Source organism: Anabrus simplex, chromosome 1 (assembly GCF_040414725.1).
Source record: "Anabrus simplex isolate iqAnaSimp1 chromosome 1, ASM4041472v1, whole genome shotgun sequence".
NCBI lineage: Eukaryota > Metazoa > Arthropoda > Insecta > Orthoptera > Tettigoniidae > Anabrus > Anabrus simplex.
In genome coordinates, this window is record NC_090265.1 from 1,587,600,863 (window position 1) to 1,587,628,017 (window position 27,155).

At 42.3% G+C, this 27,155-nt stretch overlaps 1 protein-coding gene across 1 annotated transcript in view; it reads right to left on the bottom strand.

Moving 5' to 3' along the window:
* LOC136858573 (UPAR/Ly6 domain-containing protein crok) overlaps nt 1-22,134 on the bottom strand; it is a 110,975-nt gene extending 88,841 nt beyond the window's left edge. The window contains exon 1 of the mRNA XM_067138228.2: nt 21,982-22,134. Coding sequence (XP_066994329.1) covers nt 21,982-22,051 — 70 coding nt within the window. The 5' untranslated portion in view covers nt 22,052-22,134. The remainder of the gene's footprint in view (nt 1-21,981) is intronic.
* Between the last annotated feature and the right edge of the window lie 5,021 nt (nt 22,135-27,155).

Consider the following 27,155-nt stretch of genomic DNA (forward strand, 5'->3'; position numbering starts at 1 on the left):
GCAGAAACACGTCGAGGTTCAGAGTCAATAAGAGTGCGGATGGTGTCCTGAGGGATGGTTCTCCATTCTCTGTCAACCATTTGCCACAGTTGGTCGTCCGTACGAGGCTGGGGCAGAGTTTGCAAACGACGTCCAATGAGATCCCACACGTGTTCGATTGGTGAGAGATCCGGAGAGTACGCTGGCCACGGAAGCATCTGTACACCTCGTAGAGCCTGTTGGGAGATGCGAGCAGTGTGTGGGTGGGCATTATCCTGCTGAAACAGAGCATTGGGCAGCCCCTGAAGGTACGGGAGTGCCACCGGCCGCAGCACATGCTGCACGTAGCGGTGGGCATTTAACGTGCCTTGAATACGCACTAGAGGTGACGTGGAATCATACGCAATAGCGCCCCAAACCATGATGCCGCGTTGTCTAGCGGTAGGGCGCTCCACAGTTACTGCCGGATTTGACCTTTCTCCACGCCGACGCCACACTCGTCTGCGGTGACTATCACTGACAGAACAGAAGCGTGACTCATCGGAGAACACGACGTTCCGCCATTCCCTCATCCAAGTCGCTCTAGCCCGGCACCATGCCAGGCGTGCACGTCTATGCTGTGGAGTCAATGGTAGTCTTCTGAGCGGACGCCGGGAGTGCAGGCCTCCTTCAACCAATCGACGGGAAATTGTTCTGGTCGATATTGGAACAGCCAGGGTGTCTTGCACATGGTGAAGAATGGCGGTTGACGTGGCGTGCGGGGCTGCCACCGCTTGGCGGCGGATGCGCCGATCCTCGCGTGCTGACGTCACTCGGGCTGCGCCTGGACCCCTCGCACGTGCCACATGTCCCTGCGCCAACCATCTTCGCCACAGGCGCTGCACCGTGGACACATCCCTATGGGTATCGGCTGCGATTTGACGAAGCGACCAACCTGCCCTTCTCAGCCCGATCACCATACCCCTCGTAAAGTCGTCTGTCTGCTGGAAATGCCTCCGTTGACGGCGGCCTGGCATTCTTAGCTATACACGTGTCCTGTGGCACACGACAACACGTTCTACAATGACTGTCGGCTGAGAAATCACGGTACGAAGTGGGCCATTCGCCAACGCCGTGTCCCATTTATCGTTCGCTACGTGCGCAGCACAGCGGCGCATTTCACATCATGAGCATACCTCAGTGACGTCAGTCTACCCTGCAATTGGCATAAAGTTCTGACCACTCCTTCTTGGTGTTGCATTTGCTCTGTCAGTCAGTGTATATTCCTTCATAGCATTGTGACTAGTTTCTGTTGTGTAGCGAAGATGCTGCCTTCGGAAGCAGATAGAAGTGACTTTAAACGTTTTCTAATAATATCATTTATTACACACATTGTGTTCATTAATTAAATGAAATTAGCGTCATTTGCATAGTGAGATAATATCAATGTACTTTCTTTGCACTCAATGATATAACATGTAACGTATGGTCCTCCACGTATGGTGCACTGGCATATGTCGGTGAAGGTGTGATATCCCCTGGTTGAACATATTCGGTGATGTAGTCCGTGGGCTGCCACTCTCGTATATAAGTGGCGCAGCTGGTAGTTGGCCTCCTTTCATTCGTTGATTGTCATCTCGGGAGTGGTAAGGAATCCGGGATTAATGTCTCTCGCTTTATATCGCCTAGGAATCTGGTGCTTTGTGGTGTTGGTATCAGACTATGAGCTTCCATCAGGTCTTCTATAAAGGAGGCTGTGTCTGCCAGGATATGCGTTATTCTATTTTGCGTGTATTTTGAGACGCAGAGATTCGAGTATGTGAGGTGGATCCATACAAGTTGTATGCCGTATGAGGCAATGGGCGCTATCTTTATGCTGAATAGTCTCAGGGCTGTTCTTGATGGACAATAGATTCAGTTTCTTTACCTCAAAAGCCGCGCCTTCATTACTCTTACTGTTCTGTCTTCAGTGCCTGTCACTTGCAGTGTGAGTCGTAGGCATCTGTAGCTTTTGACTATTTCTAGTTTTTGCTCTCTGGAAGTCAATCTATCTGTGTTTGCCAGGGTTCCACCTTTTATGAATTTCAGTACTTTCGTCCTTTTGCTGTTTATAACGCGGTCATTTTCCAATTTGTTTATGGCTTCTTGCAGCGGCTCTTTTTTCTGATAGCAAGATCATGTTATCGGCGTACAGTCACATACTCACTTCTTCTGTTTGTATCCTTTATATCACATCATGAGTAAGTGCGTTGGACATAATGGGGCTTATAGGATCTGCCTGGAGTACTCCGTTTGTTTGCTGGATTCCTCTGGATTGCCTTAGGCCATCATGGATTCTAATTGTGTTTTCTCGGAAAATGTCTGTTATGGATCAATTTGAAATAAGGAACCCTAGTCCAGAAACGTTCGGCATTATAGTCGCTCAATATGCTGTGATGCTATGATTTTAAGCCATTGGTTTATTGATTTGGCATATATAATCTAAAACTTAGGTTAAGTTAGGACAATATTTCAAACACCAACATCACTATTATTTGTAGTAATGCATTTCCACTGCAGTGTGCAGTAATTTATTTAATTTTGTTATTAATGAGCATAGTTAAATTAAAAGACTGAGACCACCTTAACCGACAAGCACTGGTTTTGTAGAGATATACATTTGTTTTATTTTTCTAAATTCACATTGTTTTTTTTCTTCATGATGTACACGGTTACTTTCTCTTACATTATATGTTTTTACAATTGGCTTTACGTCGCACCGAGAGAGATAGGCCTTATGACGATGATGGGATAGGAAAAGCTAAAAGCGGGAAGGAAGCGGCCGTGGCCTTAATTAAGGCAGAGCTCCAGCATTTATCTGGTGTAAAAATGGGAAACCACGGAAAACCATCTTCAGGGCTGCCGACAGTGGGGTTCGAACCCACTATCTCCCGAATAATGGATACTGGCTGCACTTAAGCGACTGCAGCTATCGAGCTCGGTATTTATTGGTTTAAGGAGAAGTACAATCAGATAATCATCCCTTTGTAACAATACAGAAGAAAAAGGAAGAGGTCTGGCCTCTTGAAGAATGAATTTATCGGCAAACGGAAGGGAAGGGAAGGGCTATGAAAACACAACACTGCCAACGTTGGGAAGAATTTTTTGTTACTGGTTTTACGTCGCACCGACACAGATAGGTCTTATGCTGACGATGGGATAGGAAAGGCATAGGAGATGGAAGGAAGCGGCCGTGGCCTTAATTAAGGTACAGCCCTAGCATTTCCATGCTGTGAAAATGGGAAACAACGGAAAACCATCTTCAGGGCTGCTGACAATGGGATTCGAACCCACTATCTCCCGGATGGAAGCTCACAGCCACGCGCCTCTAACCGCACGGCCAACTCGCCCGGTGGTTGGGAAGAAGAAAAGCTGACCACGCGATATCGAATAGGATAACTGAACGTCAGGAGTCAGCCACAATGGAGCTAATGTTAGACTCAGCTACGACTCCTCGTGAATGCCACCCCACACCTTCGTGCTGAGAATCTGTGGAGGGCTGCCCCTTTCAGGCGAGTCATCGTCATAAAACAGGCAGGGTAACCCCAAACCCCCACCAAAAAAGACTGGTGTAAAAGACAATTTACAATGATGTAATACCTAAATAATATTATGCCCAACGTTTTAGCATATCATTCAATATTTAGTACTCGTAGTAGAGATCCGTTCCATATTATCAAATGATATATCGGTTCAAATTTACTCCAAAAAGGGAACACAGGCCATGAAATTTATGCTGATGTATATTTCTGGCGAGAATGAATTTTCTGACGAAACACATCACTCCTACCCTGTTTCTTAATTTTCTGAGGACTTCGTTGTTTGTTTTTTTTTGCTAGGGGCTTTACGTCGCGCCGACACAGATAGGTCTTATGGCGACGATGGGATAGGAAAGGCCTAGGAGTTGGAAGGAATCGGCCGTGGCCTTAATTAAGGTACAGCCCCAGCATTTGCCTGGTGTGAAAATGGGAAACCACGGAAAACCATTTTCAGGGCTGCCGATAGTGGGATTCGAACCTACTATCTCCCGGATGGACTTCGTTGTAACCTGATAACCACCAAGATGAAGGAGAAGAAACAGATACGGAAATTCTCTGGCGGCAAAGTACCAGCTCAAACCCTTGAACTCCGATGTGCTAGCAGTCGCAATGAAGTTAAGATACAGTATACAATTACCTTCCACGTTAATGCGTTAACAAGAACGACCTCTACTAACGCACTGTCGCGTCTGATCTAGTCCTACTTGGCTGTTACTCCTGATAAGAACAGATTGCTGTCAGATCACTGCTCGGATCTTTCATTGTTTGAGATGATAAAATGATGCATGTGTAGATTTTAGCTTACGTATTCTCTTTATAGCTTTCATTTTTTCCCCTATTGGTTGTACGTTACAATGACTCAACAAGTCTTATGGCGATAATGGGATAATGGGACACTACTGGCAAAAATGAGTGAAATTGGACTAGACAGAAGAGTGACTAAATGGGTTGCTATATTTCTAGAAAATAGATCTCAGAGAATTAGAGTAGGTGAAGCTTTATCTGACCCTGTAATAATTAAGAGGGGAATTCCTCAAGGCAGTATTATTGGACCTTTATGTTTTCTTATATATATAAATGATATGAGTAACGGAGTGGAATCAGAGGTAAGGCTTTTTGCGGATGATGTTATTCTGTATAGAGTAATGAATAAGTTACAAGTTTGTGAGCAACTGCAAAATGACCTCGATAATGCTGTGAGATGGACAGTAGCCAATGGTATGATGATAAACGGGGTTAAAAGTCAGGTTGTGAGTTTCAAAAATGGGAAAAGTCCTCTGAGTTTTAATTACTGCGTTGATGGGGTGAAAGTTCCTTTGGGGGATGATTGTAAGTATCTGGATGTTAATATAAGGAAAGATCTTCATTTTGGTAATGACATAAGTGGGATTGTAAATAAAGGATACAGATCTCTGCACATGGTTATGAGGGTGTTTTGGGGGTTGTAGTAAGGATGTAAAGGAGAGGGCTTATAAGTCTCTGGTAAGACCCCAACTTTTTTTTTTTTTTGCTAGTTGCTTTACGTCGCACCGTCACAGATAGGTCTTATGGCGACGATGGGACAAGGAAGGGCTAGGAGTGGGAAGGAAGCACCGTGGCCTTAATTAAGGTACAGCTCCAGCATTTGCCTGGTGTGAAAATGGGAAACCACGGAAAAAAAATTTCAGGGCTGCCGACAGTGGGGTTCGAACCTACTATCTCCCGAATACTGGATACTGGCCGCACTTAAGCGACTGCAGCTATCGAGCTCGGTAAGACCCCAACTAGAGTATGGTTCCAGTGTATGGGACCCTCACCAGGATTACTTGATTCAAGAAGTGGAAAAAATCCAAAGAAAGCAGCTCGATTTGTTCTGGGTGATTTCCGACAAAAGAGTAGCGTTACAAAAATGTTACAAAGTTTGGGCTGGGAAGAACTGGGAGAAAGGAGACGAGCTGCTCGACTGAATGGTATGTTCCGAGCTGTCAGCGGAGAAATGGCGTGGCATGACATTAGTAGACGAATAAGTTTGAGTGGCGTCTTTAAAAGTAGGAAAGATCACAATATGAAGATAAAGTTGGAATACAAGAGGATAAATTGGGGCAAATATTCATTTATAGAAAGGCGAGTTAGGGATTGGAATAACTTACCAAGGGACATGTTCAATAAATTTCCAATGTTATTGAAATCATTTAAGAAAAGGCTAGAAAAACAACAGATAGGGAATCTGCCACCAGGGCGACTGCCCTAAATGCAGATCAGTATAAACTGATTGAACAGAGCTAGGACTGGGAGGGAAGAGAACGCGGCCTTAATGAAGGAAGCCCAAGCATTTTCCTGGTGTGGAAAAACAAAACAACGGGAAACCATTCTCAGGGCTTACGTCAGTGGGATTTGAACCTACCTTCTCCCTACTGCAATCTAACAGCTACACGTTCAGAATCGCGCAACTAACTCGCTCAGTTTAACCTTCAGTCTTCAAGCGGTCTTCTGTGATCTCTTACACTTAGCATTGTGGCCTGTTCTTCGTTCACGCCTCTTACCTTGAAATCATTAAATACAGTCTCCTTGATCTGCTTCTTCTTCCCCCCCGTCTATGAACCTCATATGCAAACAACCGTCCTCCAATGGTATCATATGATTCTAACATCCAGTCCGATTCACACTGATATTTTCCTAGTAAGCAGGTTCATGATATACGGTATCGAAGACGTGGGTTATTAGTTGGATTCCCTGTCCCCTACTTTATTGAAGTTTTAAGAATATAGCAGAGTGTCATGTCGTGGAGTACAGATGAAGTCTGCCAATTGCTAGTGAATGTTTTAGCTCTGAGTCTGCTATAGTCTTTAAACAGTATTCGTAGCTCAATAAGTAAAATACGTGGTTTCGTTACGGTGACCTGAGGCACCGTTGTGAGCGCCATCTTTCATTCCCTCTTGTGGGTGGAGGCGGTGTAGGTTAGATCTACATAATTTCCTGTGTGTCGTAAGCGGCGATTACAATGGAGACCCCCAGGAGCTCTCAACTTGGGCGCGTGAATTAGCGAACACAGGGAGCCTAGCTGAGTCTAACACTGTTCCCACTTACAGTACTTGTGTCAGTTTCTTCACGTTCACACACACAAAAAATATGAATAATTACAGGCCAGTCAGTTTGATATGTGTTGCATACTGAACCCTTTAGGTCCATATTGAGGGATACCTACCTTCCTTACCTATCAGCAAAGCTCATGAGATCTGTCTCTTGGGTCGTTTCGGGTTCTTCGTCACTTGCTGAGGTAAAGGTAGGGTTCATTAATTCTAATCTATCTACTGGAATGAAAGGTCTATTTAAACGATTCCTATTTATTCAGGAAAAATGAAGTAATTTACTATGTCAACGATGTCATAGTCAATTGTGTCCACTGGACACCACAATCATTTTTACATAAATGTCAGAACACTGGTGTGAGACTTTAACGTAACTGCCTGATGGGCAATCTTACTAGAAACCATTATCTCAATTATTAATCATTTAAGAAAGGAAAGTCTGGAAATCCTTAAATTCGGCTTCCATGTGAGACCACATGTACCATCATAGTGATTCGTTATGGTCCAGCCCTCGTAACACGAACTCTGGACTCTGAGTATAATTAAGGCCGTCCAATCGGTGTGTGCCACACAGTGGTTCTACGGCATGGACCCTTAATTGAATCGATGTGACCTGCGTCTATGTCATGGACCGACATCTAATTTTCTAAGTTACTTTAAAGTCATTGTGGATGATGACCGCAAGGAAATGATGCTACAATGGCATATGGCCCTAATCTAAGTCACTGAGGTTGATGACCCCCTGACCACCCAAGTTTCTAGGCTGAAGGCTAAACACAATTAAGTTACATCGGTTGATGACCAAAGTTTCCACTTTACTATCCCCAGCACATTCACTGCTCAATCAATCAAAGTTCATTAATTACAACAATAGCAATGCTCACAAACTTTGTGGCAGTAAAATCCATTTCCTTCGGATATGTCCCTTTAATCTTTACTTTTTATTTTTAATATTCCCCAGACAACAAACTAAAATTTCCAGAATGCATCTCCAAGTTATTCGCTTGATTAAAGTTATTTCAAATGCGGTTTCACTGAATTTAATAATTTAATAAATTTAAATGATTTAACGGAATATTAACAAACAACAAATTTTATCTCCGCGGACTCTGGTTTCCTCACAAATTTCTACGCAGCTGTGATGTGAATTCAATATTGCGATGTTTATCTGGCTGGAAAAGAATTTGTTACATCATTCATGTCCAGCTATATATCTCGTATCGTGATATCACACTTTAAAATCTAATCTAATCCTAACCGTTATTAACACTTGGATATCCTAATAATCTACGTACAAACCAAACAACTCGCCATATAATTACGATGTCATATCTCGTCATTACCATTATGAATTTTGCACACCCCTCGCAGACAAATCGATCATCACGACCATCGCTCTATATTTTGGACAACCTTGAAATTGGGTTACTCTGTTCCTTATACTCAAAGTTCGTGATTTCAAATGTTCATTACGTCCCCAATTACAGTATTTCACAATACTTAGATCATTACCGGCTATGAATTTTCAACTAAATCCAGCATTTTAACATATCCCCTGGCCGAGAATACAGTACAATCTCAACTCCACTCCTATTCCCGTTATTATCCCCGCTGTCCGCTTAGGTCTCTCACCCCATGCTCGCTTGGCAGTTACATAAACCACCCGGTTCGTTCTACCTGACTGACTTCTCAAAATGCTCCCTTTAAACTCTGCCGACATGATTAAACAAATACGATATTCTAACCAACAAAATGCACAGATATGCTTCCAGATGCCCACACTAATTATACGCGTCGCCAATTATACCGCTATGGATTTCTATGAATTTCTTTCCATTCTCAACATTATAAAATATTCCTCGGGTTATCATATCCCGGCTTCAATGACAGGACTCTAACCTGATTCGCACATCTCATCTCAACTCATATAAAACACTCCTCGGGCTTCCGGGTCCCGGCTTCAATGACAGGTCCAACCTGACTCACAAAACTAACCTCTGTTTCCCAGCTCCACAATTATCATCGACAAAGAACTGGAATAAAATCCTCACTAGAAATCCCCAACGTCTAATATCGCACAATGCATTACTCATGAATAACTTCGCATAAATGATATCGTATTTAATAACTTGATTTTTACGAGAAATGACTGAAACATTCTACTAGATCTTTTATTGTCAGTCAGACACAGTTTAAAATGGGCATTAAATAAAAACGTTTCTCTCCGTGACCAAATTCATCCCCTAGGTTCTCACCCGACAGCGCGCTTCCTCTCGATCGAAAATGAGTAACCATGGATTATTATTATTAACGTCAAATTGCAGACAGAAGAATTTTACATCGAATGAACATCTTAGTTCGACATCACAAAATACAGGCAGTACACTCACACGGATGACGATCTACATTGGACGTGATATCACTTCGGAATCCTATTCAATAACTTTTTACAACATTATACGGCTCTCGCAAGACTTCAAAATTTATCCAAGTGGAAAATAAAACAAATGACCCTTTTAGTCGTACTCTCACATTTACAAAACTTAGTAGGGCGACCACTGCGTCGTATATCCCCATTCAAATACACTTTTAGAAATCACGATACGAGATATAAGAGGTAGTAAGATGGGAAGTCACCTACCTCATGTCTTCATGCCAGTATTCGTCTTAGGGCTCACCTGCGACCCTGGCATTTTATTTAGCCATTTTTACATTCATGGCTTTACAATTTATAATTATTTCTTCAGGTTTCCTGGAATAAAGCATAAAAAAAAAGAAAATACCCTTCACTTGTTTGCTGAGCGCACACGATGGATTGCAATTATTCCCGCACACGAATTACTTAATCACATTAGAATATTTCAGTACTTTGACCGTCCTATCTGATACACTTATTTCTCTCAAGAAACTATCTCCCCATGGAGTCAAGACTTAGCCACACTGGCTAAAATCTGCAGTCGAACTCAGTCTACTTTCGTTGGTTTGATTTAGCAGAGCAGCTCAACAATTTTTCGTCCGCTTTGTATCACAAATGCCGGAGAAGGAAGCTTCGTCATGGCGTCCCTTCATATTTATAGCAGTTACCCCCTCTCTTCGGATCTCTCCCTTTGCCGCCAAGAAAAATTTTATAAATTTTCTGACTTACCTAAACTGTAATTTCAAGAGTTTTGAAAGTGACTACATGCTTGCTACATTTCTGATGGTAGTGTTCATGGACATTTAAAAATTTTACGGGTTCGATTTGTGAGTTGATCGACCTCCTTTGATAGGCACTATATTTTTTTGACTTGGCGTGGTCACGCCGTGTACACGCGCTTTGAAATAGTTCATAAAAATGACTAGAGATTCTTCCGCCGTCGACACGTGTGGTTGACGTCACGTACCCCATAGCGTGGGACCGAAGGTAATCACCCCCTCGTCACGTGTCAAATCCATGCTATCAAGAATCCAACTTTTAGTTTAATTGTTACATTACTCATAATGTTCTTAGGGCACAAAGGTCATGGGTTCAATACAAAGTATAAGTTCCAGGAAAGCATTATTTCTCATTACATTAGATACGTTTGAAAAATTACTAATTGGTTTGATAGACGGCAATTCAGGTTTCCGAAAGGTTACTCTAGCGAGGCTCAATTTTCAGGATTACAGCAAGATACAGCAGATATTTTACATTCAGGAAGTCAGATGGACTGCATCACTATTGACCTACACAAGGCTTTTGATAGGGTAAATCATGGGAGATTACTGACAAAAGTGAGGGTTAGTGGACTCGACAAAAGAGTTACTGAATGGGTAGCTATCTATCTTTCTGCTATATTGCTATATTGGCTTTACGTCGCACCGGCACAGATAGGTCTTATGGCGACGATGGGACAGGAAAGAGCTAGGACTGGGAAGGAAGCGGCCGTGGCCTTAATTAAGGTACAGCCCCAGCATATGCCTGGTGTGAAAATGGAAAATCACGGAAAACCATCTTCAGGGCTGCCGACAGTGGGGTTCGAACCCCTATCTCCCGAATACTGGATACTGGCCGCACTTAAGCGACTGCAGCTATCGAGCTCGGTGGCTATCTTTCTAGAAAAGAAAACTCGGATAATTAAGAGTAGGTGAAGCATATCAGATCCTGTAATGATTGAGTGGGGTTTTACCGCAAGGCAGTATTGGACCTTCATGTTTTCTTACATGTAAATGATATGATGAAAGAACTGGAATCACAAATAACTTCTTCTTCCACAGCTTTTACCACATCTGTGGGGTCGCGGGTGCGAACTGTTTAGCACATGTGGATTTGGCCCCGTTTTACGGCCAGATGCTCTTCCTGACGCAACCCTGTATGGAGGGATGTAATCACTATTGCGTGTTTCTGTGGTGGTTGGTAGTGTAGTGTGTTGTCTGAACATGAAGAGGAAAGTGTTGGGACAAACACAAACACCCAGTCCCCGGGATAGAAGTATTAAATAATAATAATAATCGTATGGCCTCAGCTACCGTGTGCAGACATTTCAATCTGACGCCATCTGGCTGTCTGCTCGTCAATTTTAACGTTCCGTTTTACTCTAGACCCACTAGATGGCAGACCGAGTAAACCCAAACTCTCTTGGACGTCTATGGCTGAGATTTAATGAATTTTGTCGGGCAAACACCAAATGTGTCACCAGAGATCTTTTACATGCCGACATCGTACGACATGGAGTGTCGAATGGACTTTTTTCCACCCTTCAAAAATCCGACTACCTCTGACGGGTTTGAACCCGCTATCTTGGGATCCGGAGGCCGACAATCTACCACTGATCCACAGAGTATTAATCGGATGCGATTAAAATCCCCGACCCAGCCGGGAATTGAACCCGGGACCCTCTGAACCGAAGGCCCCAACGCTAACCAGCCAATGAGTCGGACAGGATGTTATATTATATACGGTAATAAGTAAGTTAAGAGGATTGTGAACTACTGCAAAAAGACCTCGACAATGTTGAGAGATGGACAACAGATGTCGTGGAGTACAGGTGATTGATTGCTAATGAATAATGAAAAGTTAGGTTGTAAGTTTTACCAAGAGGAAAAGTCCTCTCAGTTTTAACTACTGTGTTGGTGGAGTGGAAGTACCTCATGAGGCTCACTGTAAGTATCTAGGCGTTAATATAAGGACAGATTTTTACTGGGGTAATCACATTAATGGTATTGTAAATAAAGCTTACAGATATCTTCATTTGGTTATGAGGTTATTTACGGGTTTTAGTAAGGATACAAAGTATCACTAGTATTCTATTAAACGTGTATGCATTAAAATGACGGAGTTCTAATTATTAAATGTCTATCTGTCTTAAACAAAATAAATAAATAAATAAATAAATAAAGACAGACACACCTCCGTACAGGCCATGAAGGTCCTTGGAGGAGTGGAAGGTAAAGGCTTCCACCACTGTTAACCACGGCACGTGATGGAGTAGAGTGGTTAGCTCTACGCCCGGCCGCCTTTGCCCCCAGGAATTAACCTGGTGTAGGCTGAGTGAACCTCGGGGCCATATGCACCTCCGGAAGTGGAAATATCGTTTCTTAAATTTTACGACTTCCTGACGGGGATTCGAACCCACGTCCTTCCGGGCGAACCGAACACGCCTTTACCGCCTCGGCCAGGCAGCCCCTAAATAAATAAATAAATAAATAAATAAATAAATAAATAAATAAATAAATAAATAAACTCATCGATGAGGCCCCAATTAAGAACTGGAAAAGATCCAAAGTAAAGCAGCATGATTTGTTCTGGATGATTTCCGATATAAAAGTAGTATTACAAAAATGTTACAAACTTCAGGCTGAGATGACCTGGCATGTAAGGAAATGAGCTGTTCGACTAAGTGGTATGTTCCGAGCTGTCAGCGGAAAGAAGGCGTGGAATGGCATTAGTAGACGATTAAGCTTGAGTGGGGTTTCTAAAAGTAGGAAAGATTATAATATGAATATAAGGTTCAAATTCAATTCAAGAGGACAAATTGGGGCAAATATTACAGGAAGAGGAATTAGGGATTGGAATACAGTAATTTACCAAGGAAAATGTTCGAATAATTTCCAACTTCTTTGAAATAATTTACGAAAAGACTAGGAAAAAACTGATATGGAATCTGCCACCTGGGCGACCACTCTAAATGTAGATCAGTGGTGACTGATTGATTAATTGATTGATTGATTTATCTTTCTTATCCAACCATCCTGTCAACTGTAGTTCTCTTATGATCCAGACGGCATTAGGTTAGCGAGGCCTACTACGGAATCCATCGTTCCCACGCCCTCCGTGGCCTTTCCCTTTCTTTTGCCGATATCCTCATTTTTCGAAAGATCGTCTTCTATTTCTCTTCTGATTACAGAGAGCCCATCACAGGCGAGAAAATGAGACTCCATGGGTTTCCAAAAATTAACTCCGTCTGAACTGGAAGAGAAGTAGAATTACACAGGGCACGAAAGTAAGGATGGAAGAGAGGAGCCTGATACAAGCAACCAGAAGCAATGCCGGACTCGGCTGGCTTTCTGTGCAAGAAAGGAGGTCTCAATCAATGTCACCTTCCCTCTCTGGCCATGTGTCTTCAGCTAAACATGATTAAAATCTTCAACACATTATTCACTTCCAGTTAATTTCTAGAATTCAGAAGTCCCCTTGAACATTAAACAGGCCAAAATGAAAGTCCAGAACTGTAGTGCTCGTTAGCACCGAATACACGGCATAATGTGAGCTCCAGTGCAATGTTCGATTCCAGACAGAGAACAATTTGTCATATCCACACTCGCATTTGATCTACAATTTATAAAACTAAAGAAGAGGAAGAAATGTCCGACTCGTTGGCTGAATGGTCAGCGCACTTGCCTTCGGATCAGAGGGTCCCGGGTTCGATTCCCGGCCGGGTCAGATTTTAATCGCTTCTGATTAATTCTTCTGGCTCGGGGACTGGATGTTTGTGTCCGTCCCAACACTCTCCTCTTCATATTCAGACAACATACCACACTAACAACCAACACAGAAACACGCAATAGTGATTACATTCCTCTATATAGGGTTGGCGTCAGGAAGGGCATCCGGTCGTAAAACAGGGATAAATCCACATGTGCTACTCAGTTCGCACCCGCAACCCCACAAGTGTGGGAAAGCGGTAGGAAAAGAAGAGGAAGGAATAAATGCTAATGTAAACAGTGAGAAATTTCGAAGGTACTTCTCAACTTGCAAATAAATTATTTCAGACTTGGGTGACATTGTCCAGAGTGTCTCCTCAAGGCTGTCGCGGTTCGAATACAAGTCGAAGTAAGCGGGACTTTCGAAATGAAAGCCCACGACCCCGAGATTCGAATCTCATAAAATTGGCGGTCTAGTGACAATGAACACAATATCTACAAACAAAACAAAAGTAAGCCGTGGCCCAACAACCATTAATGCACAATCTGCCAAAATGACTGCTGTCCAGCCATGCTGCCTGCAGGTACTGGATTACCACGTGGTCGGCGTGACTACATCCTCAACCGTATTGCTTGGATTTCTTGACCGGGTCTCTTGTCTCTCGTATCAACAGATCTTAGCTGATCTTACGAAGCAGACTGAATCCTATCCCAGTCCTCAGTCCAGAATTAAAACACCCAGACTTCTAGATAAAAGCAGACCTTCTCGTCATAAAATGAACATTCATGTAAAACTATAAATATGTTTGTTTATTTCGTAGGTCAAATACGTTTTAAAGACGTATGCCGTACAAAATGTACTGTATACTTCTGCAAACGGAATAGTAAGTATGAAAAGACTCGCACATCTCACGTCAGACGAATGGCAGTTGCATAATGGCTATTATAAGATCAGCAGTTTCCAAGCGCGTTTTGCTTATTCTTGAATACATTCGAGCGAGACTGAATGAAATATGTGACGTAAAAAGACATCAGCCTTCTTTCTCTGTTCCTTTTTCCACACCTTCGTGGGATGTTGTCTGTGTTGCACATGATGGTCAAGCTGTACAACAAGCAAGCTTGTACTTTTCTGTGCAGTAGATATTACGATCATAGCCACGGGGCCTCCAGGTTTGTGGACGCCAACCTGAAGTAGAGGGATGCATTCGACTATTAAGTGTGTGCTGGTTGACAGCTTGATGTGTTTTGTTTAAATGAAGAGGTGTCCAAGGATGGGCACTAAAGACTTCGTCAATGCATCGCCTTTAAAATGTGGATGTATCGCAGAATGTTCAAGATCCTATGGATAGACCACGTTACCAACTCCATCGTGCTGGACAGCCCTCGCAAACTGCACGGTTACATCTTCCGAAATGATACAACTGACCATGAAGGTAAGATGGAAGGGAAACTTTAACGTGAACGTGGCTGAAGAAGTTTATCCTGGACGTGAAATCTCCAACACTCGACACGGCAACATTGATACAGGAAACACAAAACACACTATGATGGTCGCCAACTTTCTGTGATGAGACTGTCCCAGAAGAAGAAGAATTTTGTTTTTATTCTTAGTAATTCTTGATGTCTGATTGATCATTACGATCGAAACATCTCTGACTGAGGTCAGGGTTTACAATTCCAGATGTGATATGGAAAGGCGATTGATGAGGTATGAATTAGTGATTAATGAGGTTGTGAAGTGTATGTTTGATCCGCGAGAGCTATTTTATTTCGCTCAAGTCCGCCGGTATACCGGTGAGGACCCCCCTATCCGCCACGTCGGAGTATCACCTCTCCGCCTATTACGACACCGTAACACTCTTCAAGTTGAACACTAAATCAACACCCGATAAATTGAAGAAATTGGACAGAAGAATCATCAGGACAATCATCAATAAGAAACACCAAGTTGATGGCCAATGGAGATTATTACCTAATGAAGTGGTTTATCGTGAAAGCGAATCAATAATAGATACAATGCGGAAAAGGAGAACTGCCCTTTTTGTCATATATTCAGACTGCCAGAAAACCGACTAGTGAAGCAGTTGTTTAGTTACTTCTGGAAAAACAAAACAAAGAACACTTGGTTCACAGAGGTCATAAATGATTTAGAAGAATTAAATTTATTAATTGAAGGCAGAGAGGAGGAGAAAATTCTAAGGAATAAACACTTGCGATTCAAACTCATAACATTTGAACGAAGGAAGTACACCATTACTGACAACCAAAGGGCAGCCAGGTCCGACAGGATGGAGAAGTTTTGGGAGCAGAAGAATAATAATAATAAGATGACTCAATTTAATACAATTAACTTTAATGTATATGACTGATTAAAGTGCTCCAATGGGGGCGTAAACTATGTAAAAAGAATCTTGATGTCATCGAACAATCTCTTCCACTGCAGTCAAATCATGAAATGTCTGAGTGAATACTTTAATGCCCTTTTATGTATATAAGAGCAACACAATAGACATTTTAAGCCCAAGATGAACGTATCTGATCAACCTAGGAATGAACTTCAGGAAACAATTTTTCACTATCTGAAAGAACTTGCAACTCAACAAACACAGCCTAACCATGTGCATACAGTACTGACAGTAGTGAGAACATTCGCTACCTCATCCTGCGCTGCACTATACATACAAACAAATCAATCATGACTGGGTCACTCAAGTGTGCAGCTAATGCTTTATTCGCGCAGTACTCTTCTTTAGCAATTTAGCAGCTGCAGTAACGAATTTCGTCATGAGCACGTATTGGTATAAATACATTTACAAAGATCATTATAGCCTAAATAAAATCGAAGCAATATCTTTCCTGCACATTATTTGCACCCAGTAATGACTACACTCAAATAAAACTACGTTTGTACATCTTCTGCCTTGGGGAGTGGGGGGTATGTATTTCAACAGTTACCAGTTCTGTCCTTCCTCCAGCTATTTCTCACTTCACCATGTTTCTGCGTTACAGTTCGTTTCTTTTATAGATACCACTTCAGTACATTTCCTACCCGCGGCCTTGGCACGTGCTGAGAGTTCTGGAAGTGCTGTTCTGTGCCTACTCAGTTACTGGTTTAACATCGCACTCTCACATCGAAGGTTTTCGGCGACGGAAGGATGGGAAATTACTAGGATTGGAAAGGTAGCGGCTGTGTCCTTAGTTAAGGTACAACCCCAGCATCTTCCTGGTGTGAAAATGGGAAACTACCTACTCAGCCTCGGCTAGAAGGTAACGTACAGCGGTTAAAATTATTTTAAAAATACAATCCAGTTCTGAAAAGTCCATGAAACAGGAGTCTAAAATGAAACGACATGGTATGCACAGTACGTGTGTGAAGGTAGTTTCTGATGTCCCGGCAGAGTAGCTCAGACGGCAGACCGCTGACCTGATCTGAAGTTGGCAGGTTTGAACGCGGTTCAGTCCAGTGGTATTGAAAGGTGCTTAAATACGCCAGCCTCGTGCTGGTAGAAACATCGTCTTTTACACGCGTTTTTTCAAGTAACTTGTGGTAAAACTATATCTCAAACATCATAATTTATTAGTTTCCTTTCAAAGTAGATATTCTTCTTCTTCTTCTTCTTCTTCTTAATCTGCTTACCCTCCAGGATTGGTTTTCCCCTCGGACTCCGCGAGGGATCCCACCTCTACCGCCTCAAGGGCAGTGTCCTGGAGCGTGAGACATTGGGTCGGGGGATACAACTGGGGAGGATGACCAGTACCTCGCCCAGGTGGCCGCATCTGCTATGCTGAACAGGGGCCTGGTGGGGGGTGGAAAGATAGGGAAGGGATAGACAAGGAAGAGGGAAGGAAGCGGCCGTGGCCTTAAGTTAGGTACCATACCGGCATTTGCCTGGAGAAGTGGGAAACCACTGAAAACCACTTCGAGGATGGCTGAGGTGGGAATCGAACCCACCTCTACTCAGTTGACCTCCCGAGGCTGAATGGAGCCCGACAAAGTGCCCAAGAGTGATAACGAGCTGATAGATATCATCAGACCTAAGTATAGTGAAGTGGACGACTTCGCTGGTACGTGTTTTGTGAGAACTCGTTCATTTATCAGAATGAAAGAACTGATTAAAAAGAGAGCACTCGAGAGATCAGTGAATGAAAGCTGGACTACGGATGCGCATGCTGACGCTGCCCGGAAAAAAATCGAAGAAGATGAACAAAATGAAGTACTGAAAGGTAGGCCTAAATTAATAGTAATGTTACTTTTGTTATGTAGATTTATTATTATTATTATTATTATTATTATTATTATTATTATTATTATTATTATTATTATTATTATTATTATAGACTTTTGTTAACAATAAAAAAGCAATAATGTCAGTACAGTAGGCCTACTTACTATTTTAAGGAAAAGTAACAACATGCAGTGTTTAATCTTGTGTATTTTATTTAGTATTTTTCGCTTAGTCCGCCTCTGTGGTGTAGTGGTTAGCGTGATTAGCTGCCACCCCCGGAGGCCCGGGTTCGATTCCCGGCTCTGCCACGAAATTTGAAAAGTGGTATGAGGGCTGGAACGGGGTCCACTCAGCCTCGGGAGGTCAACTGAGTAGAGGTGGGTTCGATTCCTACCTCAGCCATCCTGGAAGTGGTTTTCCGTGGTTTCCCACTTCTCCTCCAGGCGGGATGGTACCTAACATAAGGCCACGGCCGCTTCCTTCCCTCTTCCTTGCCTATCCCTTCCAATCTTTCCATCCCTCCACAAGGCCCCTGTTCAGCATAGCAGGTGAGGCCGCCTGGGCGAGGTACTGGTCATTCTCCCCAGTTGTATCCCCGACCAAGAGTCTCAAGCTCCGGGACACTGCCCTTGAGGCGGTAGAGGTGGGATCCCTCGCTGTGTCCGAGGGAAAAGCCGATCCTGGAGGGTAAACAGATGATGATGATGATGATGATGATGATGATGATGATGATGATGATGATTTTTCGCTTAATATAATTTCTTGATTGTTAAGCTTTGATTTATTTAATCTGTACGTGTATGGGGTACTTACTTTAAATTCTTTCAAGTAATTGGGAACTGTAAATACTAAAATCTGGTGTATTGGAACATTTAAAAATGGTTTTTAAACTATTCTGTCTTTTAAAGTAGGTCTGCAACATTTACGAAAGCCCACAAACAAAATAATAAAAATAATGGTTTTATGGAATATCTTAGCGGTTTTCGTGTGAAAATATTACATTACAACGTAAACGTATTTGTGATAAGGAAGATAAGCGAGGCGCTCTGCGCACTGATTTGTAGTAAGTTACGGCGCCCTGCAGACTAGAGTCCGCTGATGTCACACACTCCTGGCCGGCTGCGCGTGACACCTACCGTCTCTCTTTAGCTACCGTGGCTCAGCCCATCCCGCAGCAGACCTGAAAGAACCATACTTGGGACTTTCTTTTTAAAATTTGGTACACTAATTCTTGACTCGGGGTTCCGAAGACTACCACGTTTTAAGGGGCTTAACATTTAGAATAAATTTTTGTGGTGGTGGTGGGGGATGGCACTCTGCTCCCTAACATCATTTTGGGAGTAGGCAGAAAACGCCTTGCCCCGCCTCCCAAAGTCGGCGCCACTGACTGGTACATGAAGAAACAGACGGCAATCCTTCCAAATTTCAGTGTTCACACGTAAAACAGACAACTTTGAACGTTAAAAAGCATATTCCATTCACTTCTTAGTGATATATTTTGATTTATAATGTAGTGCGGAAGGTAAAATGTGAGTGTTTGAACTGAAAAGAGGATCGATATGATCCTTCCTAGGGAAGAGCAAGACAATGTACTGTAACTTGTTCGTGGCATTACCCCGGCTCACTTTGCGTTCGTCGTGAACCTTTTCTGACTCAATGTGGTTTTCCAGGTGAAATTTCCAACGTCAACTTACAGTACTTGACATGGACCTAGTAAGCTAGCATCTAACCCACTGAACTATTATATTCCAATCCATACCTGGGTAACAATATTATTAGTTAAGTGTCACTAGTAGTTTTGAATGGACAGCGACCAAAGACCTGGGTCGATAACCTCAATGACTGCCTTCTGAGCTCAGGTTGAAGGGTTCGATCCCGGCTCGGACCGGCGGTATTTCAAGATGCTGAAATGCGTTAGTCTCGTATCGGTAGATTTACTAGCACGTTAAAGAACACCTGAGGGACAAAATTCCGGCCACTCGGCAGAAATAGTCAGTGCAACGTAAAACCAGAATTATTATTATTATTATTATTATTATTATTATTATTATTATTATTATTATTATTATTATTTCATCTTTTTTAATCTGTTTTCTCTAGGACCCAACGAGGGATCTCACCTCTACCGCCTCAAGGGCAGTGTCCTGGATCGTGAGACTTTGGGTCGGAGATACAACTGGGGAGGAGAACCAGTACCTCACCCTGGCGGCTTCACCTGCTATTTTGAACAGGGGAAGATTGGAATGGATAGACAAGGAAGAGCAAAGGAAGCGGCCGTGGCCTTAAGTTAGGTACCATCCCGGCATTTGCCTGGAGGAGAAGTGGGAAACCACAGAAAAACACTTCGAGGATGGATGAGGTGGGTCGAACTCACCTCTACTCATTTGACCTCTCGAGGCTGAGTGGACCCCGTTCCAACCCAAATACCACTTTTCAAATTTTGTGGCAGAGCCGGAAATCGAACCCGGGCCTCCGGAGGTGACAGCTAATCACGCTAACCACTACACCACAGAGGCGGATATTATTATTATTATTATTATTATTATTATTATTATTATTATTATTATTATTATTATTATTATTATTATTATCAGTCTCGATGATTGGCAGAGGTCCATTTATATAGAATCAGGCTCATCTATATCCGATCTCTTAAGCTCATAGTCGAAACGCTAGTTCTTTGCCCACACAAACGCTTCTTTAAGGGTATAAAAGGCCTCACTTTTCTCCATTTTACAGTTTATGGCACCTTCCTTTGATTTGGGCACGACTTTAACCATATCTGAGGCTGACAACCTCGGAAAATATCTAGATACCAACCAGCAACACTAGAAGAGCTGAAAAAAAAAAAAAAAAACAAACATAGTACGGTATATGATGTGGAGCAAAATACGTTAAAATGGATCAGTCTTGTAAGATTCATCGTTGTGCGCTGCAGAAATGTAAAATAAAGATATATAGTATTCAGCACTAAACCTGATACATACGAAATCAATTAGATTATTATACATATATGTTTTAAACTTGCTTTACGTCGCACCGACACAGATAGGTCTTATGGAGACGATGGGACAGGACAGGGCTAGGACTGAGAAGGAAGCGGCCGTGGCCTTAATTAATGTACAGCCTGGTGTGAAAATGGGAAACAACGGAAAACGATCTTCAGGGCTGCCGACAGTGGGGTTCGAACCCACTATCTCCCGGACGCAAGCTCACGGGCCAACTCGCCCAATGAAATCAATCAGAGCCCACTGGAAAAGTAGAATTTCGACTGGCTCATGGATGTGTAAATGTTTTAAGAGTGAAAAGTTGTTAACGACTTCATCTCGAAACCGATGGTAATTTGGAACTCAGAGGATGAATAATTCTGCACAAAAGAATTAAATTGCTAAACAATGCGAAACTATAGACTTATTACTTAGGCACTGGATGATAATTACTGTACCTTCAAGACCATAGAAGATACTGCAAAACTATAGACTTACTATTTAGATGCCGGGTGATAATTACTGTACCCTCAAGGCCATAGAAGAAATAAATATAACAACTTCGGAAACTTACAACCAAACTAAATACCGTAAACAAACAAACCCCATAGCACTATAGCCCTGATGGGCATTGGCCTACGAAGCGATCGCTGCTCGGGCCGAAGACCTGCGGATTATGAGGTGACGCGTGATCAGCGCGACGAGTCCTCTCGGCCGTTATTCTTGGCTTTCTGGACCGAAGCCACCATCTCACTGCCAGACAGCTCCACAGTTGTTCTCGTGCTAAATATCCATCACCCTTATTTTATAAATCCATTCTAATTTCGTCAAGGGCACATCTACTCAGTTCTAAATAGTATGTCCGAGAAATATTAAATTATAAATACTTTGGAGTGATTTTTTTTTTTGGCTAGTAAACTTCGCACTGACCCAGTTGGGTCTTTCGGCGACGATCGGACAGGAAAGGGCCAGGACTGGGAAGGAAGCAGCCGTGGCCTAAATTATGACACAGCCGCAGCATTTGCCTGGTGTGAAAATGGGAAACCACGGAAAACCATTTTCAGGGCTGTCGACGGTGGAGTTCGAGCCCACTATCTCCCGAATGCAAAGTCACAGCTACGTCACCCGAACCGCGTAACCACTTCGCTTGGTAGGGTTCTATCGGCTGGTTAAAAACACACCTCGCAGAGACAGTGATTAAACCACGAGAGAGCAAGTGTTCATAAAGTAATATTTCATTATTTCCTACCTTCTTCATGCCGTTTGAAGATGTGTTACGTACCTGAGTGAACAATGCTAAGGAGGATCAATCCCAGCAGAACCAGAACACCACACACACGCTCTAGCACCATCCTGTCTTGACTTTCTCTACCACTTCACCTCACCAACAAGCTCTCACTCCAAACACAGCCGGGATCATAGCCTATCTTGCTGTTCCCTACACCCGCTCCACTCCAGGTCACGTGAGAACAACTTGCGCGCCATCTCCACGCAACTCTACAAACCACAACGAGAGGACAAGAAGAAATAATTATTGTTAATTACTTTCTGGTTTAGCATAATGTCATAGAACAAGAGCTTTGGTTATGTTTTAGTACTTTAGCTGGATCCCAATAACTTTAAGAGTGGTCGTTCTCAATGGTGTTTTTTGTTTCTTTCCCTCATTCCTTGCTGCTCCGTTTGGCACGTCCTCTGAACATGCACCTTTTTCTTTCTTAATCCGCTTACCCTTCAGGGTTGGCTTTTCCCTCTGAATCAGCGAGGGATTCCGCCCTCCACCGCCTCAAGGGCAGTGTCCTAGAGCGTGAGACATTGGGTCGGGGGATACAATTAGGGAGGATGACCAGTACCTCGCCCAGGCGGCCTCACCTGCTATGTCGAACAGGGGCCTTGGTGGGGGATGGGAAGGGATAGACAAGGAAGAGGGAAGGAAGCGGCCGTGGCCGTAAGTTAGGAACTTTCCCGGCACTTGCCTGGAGGAGAAGTGGGAAACCACGGAAAACCACTTCGAGGATGGCTGAGGTGGGAATCGAACCCACCTCTACTCAGTTGACCTCCCGAGGCTGAGTGGACGCCGTTCCAGCCCTCGTACCACTTTTCAAATTTCGTGACAGAGCCGGGAATCGAACCCGCGCCTCCGGGGATGGCAGCTAATCACACTAACCACTACACCACAGACGCGGACAACATGCACCTTCTCACTCAATTTCGTCCTCGGTTTTTGACCTAAAATACGATATTTCTGTAAGTATAACTTCAGAGTGTGAAAAATAAGCCTATTTGTTTATTATAAGTTTTGATTATATACTTGTGCGTTTTGAACACTGTTAGGGCAAATAATAATTGGTTATTAGCATACAATCTAATAGTGTCTACCGTAGTACGATAGTAATAATTTTTAACACCTTGTAAAGAGTTATATAACATTAATAAAACAATAAGTTCCGACCTCAATTCCTTGGTAGTTTATATTAGGATTCCTATAGAAAAAGAAAGAAAGGAGCGAGTCAAGTCGAGCAGTAAAATATTTCTGCCAGACCGAGTGGCTCAGTAGGTTGAGGCGCTGACCTTCTGACCCAACTTGGCAGGTTCGATCCTGGCTCAGTCCGGCGGTGGTATTTGAAGATGCTCAAATACGTCGGCCTCGTGTCGGTAGAGTCATTGACACGTAAAAGAATTCCTGCAGGACTAAATTCCGGCACCTCTGCGTCTCCGAAAACTGTAAAAGTAATTAGTGGGACGAAACACCAGTAACATTAATTATTAAAAACTTAGAATTAAAATGTTTCATTTATGTCGTTTCATTGTTATATATAATGTACTCAACGCATGATGTTTTCATTCACCTGCCTAATTCCTCTGGTTCGAGAACTAGTGTTTGTGTTTGCCCTAACACATACCTATTGAAATACTCTTCTCCTTCTTCTTCTTCTTATTTTCTTCATGGGGCCTCTAAATATTAGTTCCTAATTAGCGTCGACCTCTAAGATCTTTTGCTACTATGTTTTTCCTTCATTCCCACCTAGATATACCTGCTCCCTTCACAAGGCTGCAGGTTGTTCTTAGTGGGTCTTCTTGGATTTTTTCTCTCTCTTCACCCGGTAGTCCTAGAGTGGAGAGTCTGATTCTACCCAGCGCCTCATATTCGAAAAGTATGTGTTCAGCTGATTCCTCTGCTTCATTGAATTTCCTACATAGATTGTCTCTCATTACTCCAATTCGATGTCGGTGATTTTTTAGATGGCAGTGTCCTGTCAACAGTCCTAATACCGGTACCCATCTTATATTTTCTCTGCTGAATTTCAGCAGTTCTTTAGTATGCTTCTTGTTTGGTACTTTTATCAGTTCCTTTGCAAGCCTGCATCCTGGAATATTTTTCCAGTTTTCTATTTGTCTCTTTTGCACCCATTTTCCTATGTAGTGTCGGGCTTGTCCATAGGAAATCCCGCATACAGGTTCTGGGCCTACAAAATGTGTTTCTGCCCTTTCCTGACCAGTCATCTGCCTTTTCATTTCCTTCTATACCTGCATGACCTGGTACCTATATTATTTTGACAAAAAATGTTGTACTTTGAGAGCTTCAGGAGAAGTGATTGGCAATACCAGACAATTCTGGATATTATCCGGACTGCCTCTAGTGCCTTAATATAATCAGAAGGCATGTGTAGAACTTCCTCTGTTATTACTATGTTAATTTTAAAGTGCCCTAGATTGGCTCTTTGTGCATTACTCACAACATATCACACAAACAACATCTACAGAAACACTCAATAGTGAAAACGTCCCTTCACAGAGGGTTAGCGTCAGGAAAAGCATCCGGCCTTTAAAAAAAAGACAACCGGGAGAGTTGGCCGCGTGGTTAGGGGCGCGCAGCTGTGAGCTTGCATCCGGGAGATGGTAGGTTCGAATCCCACTGTCGGCAACCCTGAATATGGTTTCCCATCGTTGCCATAAGACCTATCTGCGTCGGTGCGACGTAAAGCAAATAGCAAAAGAAACAAAAAGACACCCCATACAAACTCATCTCACCTCATCCCCGGGTAAACAGGACTAAGGGGTAGACGAGCAGTAACAACATTATTTATATCAAAATGCTTCATTATTTAAGAGTAATATAACATATTAAATATTTCTTTCTTCTTAACCTGTTTACACTCCAAGATTGCTTTTTCCCTCGGACTCGGACTCTCACCTCTACCGCCTCAAGGGCAGTGTCCTGGAGCGTGAGACTTTCGGTCAGGGGATACAACAATCGAACCCACCTCTACTCAGTTGACCTCCCGAGGCTGAGTGGACCCCGTTCCAGCCCTCGTACCACTTTTCAAATTTCGTGGCAGAGCCGGGAATCGAACCCGAGCCTCTGGGGGTGGAAGCTAATCACGTTAACCACTACAACACAGAGGCGGACTACATATTAAATAAGTTCATATATTGAACTATATGAACTGAGTGTGTCAAGAAAAACATATCGAATTATAAAAACACGTTTTCCTTTCCATTTCCAGACTTAATTTGGTACTCACATTAACACCGACACGTGTTGTCTACGTTGTATGTTGGGTATTCAGTCCGAAGGCTGGTTTGATCCTCAGCAGCTCCGCCAACAGCTGTCATAAATAGCCTAGGCGTCACTGAAGAGGCGTACTAGGGAAACGAGGAGTGAGGTAGTTTCCCGTTGCTTTCCTCACCGAGCCAGCCGTTGCTATTACATATCAACCTGCCAAGCCCACTGCAATGCATGCACCAACCGACCCTATGAGCGATATTTTCACACCATTCATAACAGGGACTGGCTGCATAAGGAATGGTATTACTAGCATCACTCATACCTCAGTCACTTTCATATTGTCAAAGCCAAGGATGAAACTGAGACAGGTCAATGTAAGTGACAAATTTGATATAGCCCATACCAGAAGACATAGTGCACTGTAAACACTACATCTCGTCAGCAAAGGCATTTGTCTACGTTAGTGTTGTGATTAAAATATTTTGCTTAATTCAGTAGTATATAAATATATGTATAACCCATGGTCATTGTCTTTTTATAACGATAAGCTACATCTGGCTTCCATTGGTAGGTGCTTAAATGCTGTTGTACTGTATTTACAAACTAGGGTATTGAAATTTGTTGTTTAAAATGGCTACTGTGCATGATGGCATCGAACCCAGTAGATAACTGAAATAGTGCTTTAAACTCATTATATTCATCGCACGAAATTATATTAACAATATTGATTATCTATATATATATAAAGTAGCTTGTCCTGACTGACTGATTCATCATCGCCGAGCCAAAACTACTGGACATAAAGAAATGAAATTTTGGGCATAGATTCATATTAAGATGTAGGTGCTCGCTAAGAGAGGATTTTTGGATATTCCGTCGCTAAGGGGGTGAAAAGGGGGGTGAAATTTTAAAAAGAGTGTATCTATATCTCAAAACTTTAAAAGTTTACAGATGTAAAAATTGGTACTTAGAATCTTCTTTTAAAATAAGGATACACGTATTTTTTTTGTTTTCTGAAAACCCCAATAGGAGGGGTGAAAAAGGGTGAAAATGGGGAAAAATGGGTTGAATGCCTTCAATCAGGATACCGGTACTTATATCTCAGAAACTGAAGATATTACAGACCTGAAAATTGGTACTTTTGATCTCTTTTAAAAATAAAGAAACACGTATTTTTTTGTTTTTGGAAAATCCAATTAATGGGAGGGTGAAAAAGGGGTGAATTTTTAAAATGAGTGAATCTCTATCTCCAAACTTTTAAAGTTTGCAGATGTAAAATCTGGTATTTAGAATCTTCATTAAAAATAAAGAAACACGTATTTTTTTGTTTTCGGAAAATCGCAATAGGAGGAGTGAAAAGGGGTGGAAAATGGGTTGAATGCCTTTATTGAGGTTACTTATATCTCAGAAACTGAAGATATTACAGACCTGAAAATCGGTGTTTGGGATCTCCTTTAAAAATAAAGAAACACGTATTTTTCTGTTCCTGGAAAATCCAATTAAGGGAGGGGGTGAAAAGGGGGTAATATTTTAAAATGAGTGTATCTATATCTCAAAAGTTTTAAAGGTTATAGATGTGAAAATTGGTATTTAGAATCTCCTTTAAAAATAAAGAAACACGTATATTTTGTTTTCGGAAAATCCAATTAATGGCGGTTAAACAGGAGTGACAAATTGGGGTGAATTTTTGAAAGACTATATCTACAGAATATCTTGGAAACGTAAAATGTTACAGACGTAAAAAGTGGGTGTTTGGAATCTCCTGTAAATGTAAAGAAACATAGGATATTTGTTTTTGGAAACTCCACTTAAGGGGAACTCAAAAGGGGTGAAATTTTGAAATGAGAATTTTTACAGTATATCTAAAAAACTTAACATGTTACAGAAGTTAAAAATGGTATTTTTTATCTCTATTAAACATAAAGAAACGTGTATTTTTAGTTTTCGGA